Source organism: Meles meles, chromosome 1, assembly GCF_922984935.1.
Source record: "Meles meles chromosome 1, mMelMel3.1 paternal haplotype, whole genome shotgun sequence".
NCBI lineage: Eukaryota > Metazoa > Chordata > Mammalia > Carnivora > Mustelidae > Meles > Meles meles.
In genome coordinates, this window is record NC_060066.1 from 189005717 (window position 1) to 189015597 (window position 9881).

The window sequence follows — 9881 nt, forward strand, 5'->3', positions numbered from 1 at the left end:
CTCTTGCAGGGCCTCATCCTGGAATGTGGTGGGAGAGGAGGCAGAAATACTAGGTTGGGGGAGAAGATAGGCAAGCCCTAAGAAAACCTCCAAAAGGAACATGGAGTGGGATTAAGGGCGGGATGCATGTCCAAGAAAAAAAAAAGGCATCTTAGAATTTATACATCACCGCACACCACTAACCAGGCCCGCAACCCCAGCCTCCAGCCTTGCGCAGCTGCCAACCAGACCCCTCCCCTGGACCCAACCCCGCCGCACCCCAAGTCTTGCCTTTCTAATCCATTCTCTCGGTCCTCATCTGCTCCGGTCTCGCAACTGCGCTCCATTGGTCGAGCCTGAGGCAGCATGGCGGCGCCCATGTAACCCCGTCCGTGCCGCGAAAGGGACAGTGGCCGTGGCGCCGGCCCCGCGGGGTCACAAGTCACGATGCTGAGGACGGCGTGGAGGGCGCTGAGGTCGCTTCGGACCCAGGCAGTGGGCCAGGCCCCAGTCCTTGAGCTGCCAGACGGAGCGTGTGCCAGGCCGCCCTCCCGCCAGTGGGCCCTTCCCTGTACTCGAGGTGAGGCGCTGAAAAGAGGGGCAATGCGATGAGGGAAGTGGGATTAGACGGAGATAGAGGATACAGGGGACGAGGACAGGGGAGAAGAGCAGCGACAGGATGAGGGAGAAAGGCCGGTGGGCGGGGAAGAAGTGAGACGAGGTGTGAGGCGTGGGGCAGCGGGGTGCGGAAGAAATGGGGCGGCGGTAAGGCGCCAGGATGCAAAGACCATGCAGGAGGGGTAACGCGGAGGCCACAGAAAGGAATGGAGGCTGGACTAGTTAAGGAGCTGGGCCTCAGCCGTCTCTCTTCTGCGTAGGTGTCATCCTCCAGGCCGTTCGCGGATTTGCCGCCCGGAAACCAGGTAGGAGCTCTTGGGTGGGACTTCGACGGAGAGGCACTGCCTGGAGGGGCGCCGGGTGGCCAAAGGGACGGAGGTGGCTAGTTAGAACCACTTGATGGAGTGGGCAGACGCTCAGGCCAGAGGTCCTGAACAGAAGACCCCCACGTCCGCCTTGCCACCATGCTGTAGCCTGAAGCCTTTCTGGGTTGGGGAGAGAGGGGGGCGAGGGGCGGGAGCATGAGCTTGCGGACCGGCTTTGAGTGAGAATGAGCTAAGCCCGAGGGGAAGGCGTGCTGGCACCACCCAGGCTTACCTAGACTATAGGTAAGCGCTTTGTGTCTTCCCTTCTGAGGTGGACGCCTTGGTTTCCCGTTACAAGGTCGTCTGCACAGAGGGAAGATCTCTCTTCCTGGGTAAATGATATTGGGGAAGCTACTACCTCTTTCTCTGAGTCTCATTCTAAAACGATTGTAAAAGTATCTATTTGAAAGGATCGTGGTTAGAATTCAGTGCTAACACACGGAGAGAGTGTTCTTCACACTGGGTGCAAAACATGTATATATTAGCACTTATTGCTGTGGTTTGCATAGCGGCAGAGCGGGGTTGGACTGGAGAGGACCCGTTGATCTCCCTCGTGCCTCTCCCTCACCTCCCAGGGAATATGATACACACCAAGGCTGAGGGTTTCCTATGTGTGGTCTTTGTTTGGTGCTTACTATGTCCTAAAGCTTGGGTTCCCTCCTCAATGCCCTTATTTCTTTCATGCTGTCAGCCAGCAAGTGCTGGTTGAGTGTCTGTTTTCCATGAGCCCATGGACCAGACCAGGGGATTCGAAGAGAGTCAAACTCAGGCTGTCCACAAAACGACCCATTCTAGTGGCGAATCTAAAGTGGTGTGAGAGGGAAAGACACAATATGGGACCTTAGGAAAGGTGATCCACTCCCAGCGTGCAATATCAAGACAGTTGACTGTAGGGTTTGCAAAGGAGAACTGAGCCCAGAGATCTCTAGTGCCTTGCTTGAGGCCCTGGGTATCTGTGACAGAGTTGGTGAGAAAAGCCAGGGCAGGGAGGATGGGCAGTGAGAGTTGACTCTGGGTGTTTTCTGTCCCTACACTTGACAGTCCAGCCGCGCCAAGAAGATGACCCGCCCCCTTCCGCGCTGCTTAAAGACTACCAGAACATTCCTGGAATTGAGAAGTAAGCAAAAAGAAATCTCTTTTATGAGGCAGGGGCCTGTAAGAGGATTGGGGAGGAAAGAGGGAAGACCGTGGCTTTGAGGCCTGGCCCGCTGTGTCTGAAGCTTGATGGTAGAATCTGGCAGAGAACTACTGAAGCCCAGGCTTGCTGAGGGGCAGCAGGGTCAGAATGGAATTCATGGAGCTTAACTGCTTGCCTTTTTTCAAACTACTGTGGTTCAGATAGAAGGAGGCAACATGCCTCATGGGTCTTTGTGAGATCTCTCATCTCTTGATCCTCACAAAAGCCCTGTGAGGAAAGAATTAGTGTCCCCATTTTATGTATTAGTAATGTCTGCCCATATCATAGAGCTCCTGGGGAGCAGGGCTGAAAGACACCAAAGCTGGGATCCTCCTGCCCAGCCCCTGCCCTATACAGCCAGAGCTGGCCAGTCCCTTCTGCTCTACCGTGTGACAAGAGGAAAAAAACAATGATCATAGAATAGAAATGTCTCAAGACAGACTGACCCATATTCTAGCTGAAATGAAAATCCTCCCTTTGCCCTCCCTGTGAGGACCTTGGAACACTCCAGCTAACAGCCCCAATTTTGTGCCGTTATGACATCATTCCATGTTCTCAGCACAGCAGATCAGATTCCTGCTGACTCTGAATCCCTGAGAAAGGGCTCTCCACTTCCACAGAGACACTTTTGTTATAAAAGAAATTTTCAATCATTCTTGCTTTTCAAACGGAAACATCATTGATTCCCTTTTCCCCTCTCCCCCACACCTGTCTCTCATTGCTGTGCTTTTCCCCACAGGTTTGACGACATCGTGAGAAGACTCTTGTCTTTAGAAATGGCAAACCAGGTGAGTGACGTGTGCCAGACCTCTGCCTCTCCCAGTCCTCTTCTCTGGGACTCCCTCCTACCGTGGTAACACCTCCATCCCGTGCCTCTCAACTTAAAACAGCATTTATCCCACTGTCATTCCAGGTCCACTTGTCCACCCCCTGGACAAGGGGGGTGTCTCCTCTCCACCGTGGAGAGGAGAACAGGCCTCTCCAGGGCAGGGATGCTCTTGTTCTCTCACTGTATCCCTAGCCCCCAGCACCCAACAAACCACTTATCCCTAGCCCCCAACACCCAACTGAGTAGGTACTCAGGAACGATCTAATGCCTGAATGAATGAGCACAGTTTGAGCACTCTCCTCTAACAAGCTGTGTCACCTGCCATTGGCCTTGGGCTTATCCAGATGTGGATAGCCACGTGCTGACAAAGACCGAGGCCTGGTGAACAGAGTGAAGCCAGGTGCTAAGCTTTATGGCCTCGTTTCCATGACTGCACCCAGGGCCTTTGAGGTATTTGGCTAGTTCTTAGGGAACAGCAGACCTCACAGATTCTCTGTCTCTATCTTCAACAGAAGGAGAAGCTAAAAATCAAGCAACAGCAGCTGATGAACAAGGTCGTGGCAAACCCTGAGGACACCAGCTCCCTGGAGGCTCGAAGTTGGTCAGGGGGCCCTTGAGGAGAGGGAGTGCAGGGGAGTCTGCTAGCTAGCACTCGATCCAGGGCCCTTATCTACAAGAGCACCAGGTATTAGACGTGGCCTGATGAAGCGAGAGAAAAGAAGGACCCAGGGCAATGAAAGCTGCCCACCGGGACGCTGGAGTCAGCTCCCAGGTCCCTCCTCACACCTCTCTTGTGAGCTCAGGCAAGTCTCGGGAACCAGAGCTTGTCTGGATCTCTCTCTACCCTGCTGCTAAGGTGGTACAAAGAGCCAGGTGGTCAGGGTTCACCTCACTCTACAATGCTCCCAAAACTCATCGTGTTTACGGAAGGGCCTGCTGTAGTGAGAGCGTCTGTCTGGGGCCACCTTCTGCTTCTGCCTTTGCCCCCATCTTTGTAGTACAGGCAGGAAACAAGAGGCTGCCCAAGGAAAGATATTGTGGGGCTTTAGGAGAGGAGTGGGAACTGATAATTCTGAAAACTCATCAGTGAAAACAGAGCTAAGGGCGGCAGCTGGAAGAGGAGAGACAAGGAGTGGACCCTTGTCAGTTCTGGAACCTGATCTTCCTGCATTGGCCAGGACAGCCAGCGCAGTGGTGAATCATTAAGAATGAGAGCATGTATCATAGACTAATTCCTGAACTTGGCAGGAGTGCTCTGAAGTTTTACCATTAGGAATGCTATTTGCTATGGTCTGGGGAGGATACCTTTAAAAGATTAAGAAATGTTCCTTAGGCTTTGCTTTCTGAAAGAAAGATAATCCAAAGTCTTCTGAGAGCTTGACATTTAGAGTGCTTTGGGAATTGTGGAGAGCTGCACCAGAGCATTGGTGATTGTTACTCCAAGAGGTCTTAAAACATAACCCAGGCCCGGGCCCTTCCTTCCTCTGTGCCAGCTCTCAGCCTCTGTGGTTTGTGGTTTCAGTTGTTGCCCTGACTGTCAAGATCCGCAATTATGAAGAGCACATGCAGAAACACCGAAAGGTAAGCCTTGGGCATCGCTCATGGCTAAGCACCAGCGGAGTCTGAGAGGTCAAGGGCTCTGGGTGCAGGGAAGCAGCTGGAGAAGCCGAGTGGCTACGGCACTGGAGTGCCCGTCCTTCAGCTACAGTGGGCCAGACATGTCCCTCCTGCCTCCAGCGGGAAGTGGGAGCCTTACAGGGCTTCGCTGAGTGTCACCCATGGTCCAGAAAACCAACTTCAGGACACGGTCGCAGTGTCTGGCACATGGTGGGTGCTCAGTAAATATTTTTGAATATTCTTGGACTCGGTTCAAATTCTCCACTTTGCTATTTCCAATGACCAGACGTGTGACTTTGGGGAAGTTACTTTATGTGCCCAAGCCTGTTTTCCTGTCTATAAAGTGGGGATCATAGTAGTACCTGCTGACAGGATTGCAAGAACTATATAAACAATAAAGCACCAGCATGGTCATGTGAAGTACTAGGCCTTGTGCTGAGTACTTCACATTGCCTCGGCTCATTTAACACTTACAACTATCCTCCTCTTCCATTTTACAGAGGAATGATGCAGGCATTCCTTATCCTCAAGGCACAGCACTGGGAAATGATGTGCTAGGACTTGAAACTAGGTGGTCTTGCTCCAGGGCCCATACTTTTTTTTATTCTTAATTAATATATAAGGTATTATTTGCTTCAGGGGTACAAGTCTGAATCATCAGGCGTATACAATTCACAGCACTCACCATAGCACATACCCTCCCCAGTGTCCATCACCCAGCTACCCTCTCCCTACCCCCCACCCCCCAGCAACCCTCAGTTTGTTTCCTGAGATTAAGAGTCTCTTATGGTTTGTCTCCCTCCCGATCCCATCTTGTTTCATTTTTTTCCTTCCCCACCCCCCACAACCCTCTCGAATTCCTCATATCAGGCAGATCATATGATAATTGTCTTTCTCTGATTGACTTATTTCACTCAGCATAATACTGTCTAGTTCCATCCGCGTCATGGCAAATGGCAAGATTTCGGGGTTTTGACGGCTGCCTAGTATTCCGTTGTTTGATAAATACTACATCTTCTTTATCTATTCATCTGTTGATGAATATCAACACATATTCAACAGATGATGAATATTCATCTAGGCTCTTTCCATAGTTTGGCTTTTGTGGACATTGCTGCTATAAACATTCGGGTTCACATGCCCCTTCGGATCACTACATTTGCATCTTTAGGGTAAATTCCCAGTAGTGCGATTGCTGGGTCGTAAGGTAGCTCTATTTTCAACTTTTTGAGGAACCTCCATACTGTTTTCCAGAGTGGTTGCCCCAGCTTGCATTCCCACCAGCAGTGTAGGAGGGCTTCCCTTTCTCCGCATCCTTGAAGGGCCCGTACTCTTAACCTCGATGCCATATCCCAGCACAGCACTGCTGTAATTAGGCAACTGCAGGTTTTTTTAACAAACGCACCTTTGTAAATCCAGGAGTCCCAGCACCATGCAGGGGTGGTACTCAGTGTTCCTTGAAGCCGCCTGAGCCTGCTCTTTGGAGATGAGATTTTTGCTCATTTGGAGTGTGGAACAGCAGCCCCACTACAGAGGTCCCTCACCGAGGAACCCAAGAAGGCCTTCCCTTCTCTCCACCCCAGCTGCCAGTTGGCCAGAGTGTGGGGAGGCTAAGCAGGGAGTGTAGGGGAAAGAGCATGAGATCTGGAGTGAAACCTATAGATGCAGATTCAAGACCTGACCTCACACAAGGTCTCTGCCCTGCACAGTTCTAGGACCTCCTATGAATCAGGCGACATCTTTGAGCCTTTTTTCCCCCCATCTATAAAATGGGAATAAAAATGACAATACCTCCCACAGAATTACACTAATATTCGCATCAGATTGTCAGGATTCAGTGAGATGATCAGATGACTGTCCTTTGTTGCCGTAAAGTGGCACCTCTTACTTATAGAATACTAAAGGTAATGTGCCACCTCTCTCACAGGACAAAGCCCACAAGCGCTATCTGCTGATGAGCATCGACCAGAGGAAAAAGATGCTCAAAACCCTCCGTAAGACCAACCACAGTGTCTTCGAGAAGACGTGCAAGGAACTGGGAATAGAGTACACCCTCCCCCCTCTTTACAACCGGAAACCCCACCGACGCTGGGCGGCCAAGAAGGCCCTGTGCATTCGGGTACGAGTCAGAATTGCTGCTTTGGTTGGCCCCACTGTGGGATGGTGGTGGAGAGAGCAGCAGGGAGGGTTGACTGTTCCTGCCTGAGGCATGGAACTGGCCCCAAGTCCCCGAGGAGGCTCACATGCCATCATTCCCATGGAGAAAGTCTGGCGTGCCCACCCAGGGAGGTCTGTGCCCTTCCCACCTGCTCTATGCCTGAGGTTTTACATGGGATTACAGTTTCTTCTGCTCCCTTTCATCCCCAGGTCTTCCAAGAGGCCCAAAAGCTCAAGAAGCAGAAAAGGGCCTTAAAAGCTAAAGCAGCAGCAGCCCAGAAACAAGGCCAGAAGAACCCAGAGAGTCCTTCCAAAGCTGAACCAGAGCCAATCAAAGAAAACCAATAAACTTTATTAGAGTTATGTCTTTCTGCCTTAAAGGATAATATACGAGAAGGTGGTGGGGCTCTGTGTGGCCTGAGGAGGAGGAGGAATTCGTTCTTTCATTCAGCTCTGAGATTCCGGTCTTGTCGGAGGCAGGGCATCCGCCCTCACAGAGCAGAGGACACATTCTCACAACACATCTCACACACTCACATAAGCAGCTCCCTGCGGTCCAGGTGACGTTCCTAAGGAGGTGAGACTGAGCGCCCAGCCGCACCAAGGAAGTGTGGCCGGCTGGCTGCTGGGTGAGGCCAGCTGTAGGAGCTGCCTTCCGGTGTGGGCCCCAAAGGATGAGTTCAAGTTCATTGGGTAAAAATGGGGTGGGAAAGCATCCGGACAGAAGGCACCGCAAGTGCAAAGGCAAGGAAGTCAGCAGGTGTGTGCCGTGTTCAAGGAGCACTGGGAATGGGAAATGAAGCTTGACTGGTAAGCTGAACCTGGGTGGTGAGAGGCTTGATGTACTGGCTACCCTCTAGGGAGTGGGGAGACAGTTATGGTTTAAAACTGAAGGAGTGATGACAGCTCCGAGTCTGTTTTAGATGGTTAAGCAACAGCAGGGTGGAGGGTACATGGGAGGGGGAGACATTCAGAGCAATTTATTGTTTTGGGGTCAGGGTACTAGTGCTCAAATTGAGAATCTGCTAGAAGCTACAAGTCCTATCCCTAAGAAAGGGCAAATGCAAAACATTCTTTTTTTTTTTTTTTTTAAAGATTTTATTTATTTATTTGACAGAGAGAGAGATCACAAGTAGGCAGAGAGGCAGGCAGAGAGAGAGGAGGAAGCAGGCTCCCTGCGGAGCAGAGAGCCCGATGCGGGGCTCGATCCCAGGACCCTGAGATCATGACCTGAGCCGAAGGCAGCGGCTTAATCCACTGAGCCACCCAGGCGCTCCAATGCAGAACATTCTTTATAAATTCTGGGAGTTATGGATACCCCTTTTCCTGCAAAACTCACCGATTCACACCAAGTGAAATGTCAAGGCCTTGATGTCTGAGTATGCTTGGCCTGTTTGAAGAACTCAAGGAAGATAGTGTGTCTAAAACTGAGTGAACGAAGAGAGGAGTAGGGAGAGAGAAGGTCAGAGGCAAGAGCAGACACCAGATAATAGAGAGTTTTCTGGGTTTATTAGTCTGCTCAGGCTGCCAGTAAAAACCGTAAACTGGCTTAAACAACAAACTTCCTCAAAGTTCCGGAGGATAGGAGGTCCAAGACCTAGGTGCTAGTCAATTTGGTTTCTGGTGAGGAATCTTCCTGGCTTGCAGAAGGTCGCTTTCTATGTCCTCACATGCAAAGGGAGGGGGAAAAAAAGATATTTTCCTCTTTTTACAAGGGTACTAATCCCATTGTGAGGACCCAACCTTCATGACCTCATCTAATTCATTACCTCCTAAACGCCCCACCACCAAATACCATGATGTTGGGGCTTACAGCTTTGATATATGAATTTGGGGAGGTATACAAACATTCAGTCCACAACAGTGGGGAGAAAATTTTGGGCTTCATTCTGAGAAGGAAAGCCAAAATGGGGGAAGGTGTGTTAAAGTAACGTCCAAAGGATGGTAGGAAACTTAGATCCAGGACTGCAGCGAGGCCTGAGGTATAGACAGGCTTAGGGGTTAGGTTTAGATGGTGATTGAAGCCATGGGTGTGAGTAAAATTGCCCAGGGAGAGAGTGTAAGCAAAAAAAGGGCCATGGCAGGATGGGAAGGATGCTCTCGGGACATAGCAGGACTCAGGAGCAGCTGAGGGTCCCCAGGAGGACTGGTGAGTGAAGTGAGGATAGAATAGAGCCTGGTTTCCTACAGAATCAGAAGTGAGATGAGAGGCTCGGAACTGTAAACATGGTGTTCAGATGTCACCTCCAGGAACAGTGGGGAAGGCCCTTTAAGGGGCAGGACTTGTAGTAGACACAGCTGCATGGAGATCCTATGGGGGGGGCAGGTGCCATCATTTAGGGGGGCCAGTGGAGAAGGTGAGAAGAGGGACACCCTGGAGCGGGCCCTACAGGAAAGCCATCGTTGTTAAGTGCTGCCTTGGGCACAATACCTCATCTCCCGAGAGCTGCCTTCCTCACCCATCCACCCCATATTGGCATGATTATCTTCATTCTACCATGTGAGCACTCAGGCTCAGAGGTTAGGTAACTTGTCCAAGTTCACACAGCTGGCTAGAGATAGGCCTAGGAATCAAGGCTGCATCTGTCTTCAAGCCTGTGTTCTGCTCATTATACCACACTGCCTAGGGGCAAAAATATGACTTGAATCACTATGGGAGGATTTGGTACTATAGCATACTAAAATGCCTTTAGCAATCAGGCAGGTTAATGTATGAAGGCCAGGTTTAAGATAGCGGTGCTAAGTTGCTTGATACATTCCTACCCTAGTTACTGTCCCTGTTGAAACTGGTGAGACCAGGGAAAATCAAAGCCTTGGACCACCAGCTTTCAACTACTGTATAGCAGCTAATGCTGAGATGTTAGCTAAGGAGGAAAAATGTCTCCATGGTAAAGCATTTTGCGTGTGATGGAGAGAGCTGAATCCTAGCTGTGGTGAGTTAGGGAGTGAAGATGTTAAGGAAATACAGGCTGTAACTGTAGACTACTCAAAAACTTGGCTGGGAAGGAAAGGGGGCCAGAGGTGGTGTGGGAACCATGAGCTTGGCAAATGTCAGAGCAAAACTGCGGAGGTAGGTGTGGTTAGGAGGAGGGGGTAATGTTTCATTTAGGGGGCAAAGCTGATGAGGTAGATGAGTTCA

At 50.7% G+C, this 9881-nt stretch overlaps 1 protein-coding gene across 1 annotated transcript; it reads left to right on the plus strand.

Moving 5' to 3' along the window:
* The first annotated feature begins 318 nt into the window (after positions 1-318).
* On the plus strand, positions 319-7105 carry MRPS15 (mitochondrial ribosomal protein S15). The gene is made up of 8 exons (XM_045986234.1): positions 319-559; positions 858-902; positions 2004-2079; positions 2879-2927; positions 3481-3565; positions 4491-4549; positions 6513-6704; positions 6953-7105. The coding sequence occupies exons 1-8, from the start codon at positions 427-429 to the stop codon at positions 7088-7090; spliced, it is 777 nt and encodes a 258-aa protein (XP_045842190.1). The 5' UTR covers positions 319-426; the 3' UTR covers positions 7091-7105.
* Positions 7106-9881: the final 2776 nt, after the last annotated feature.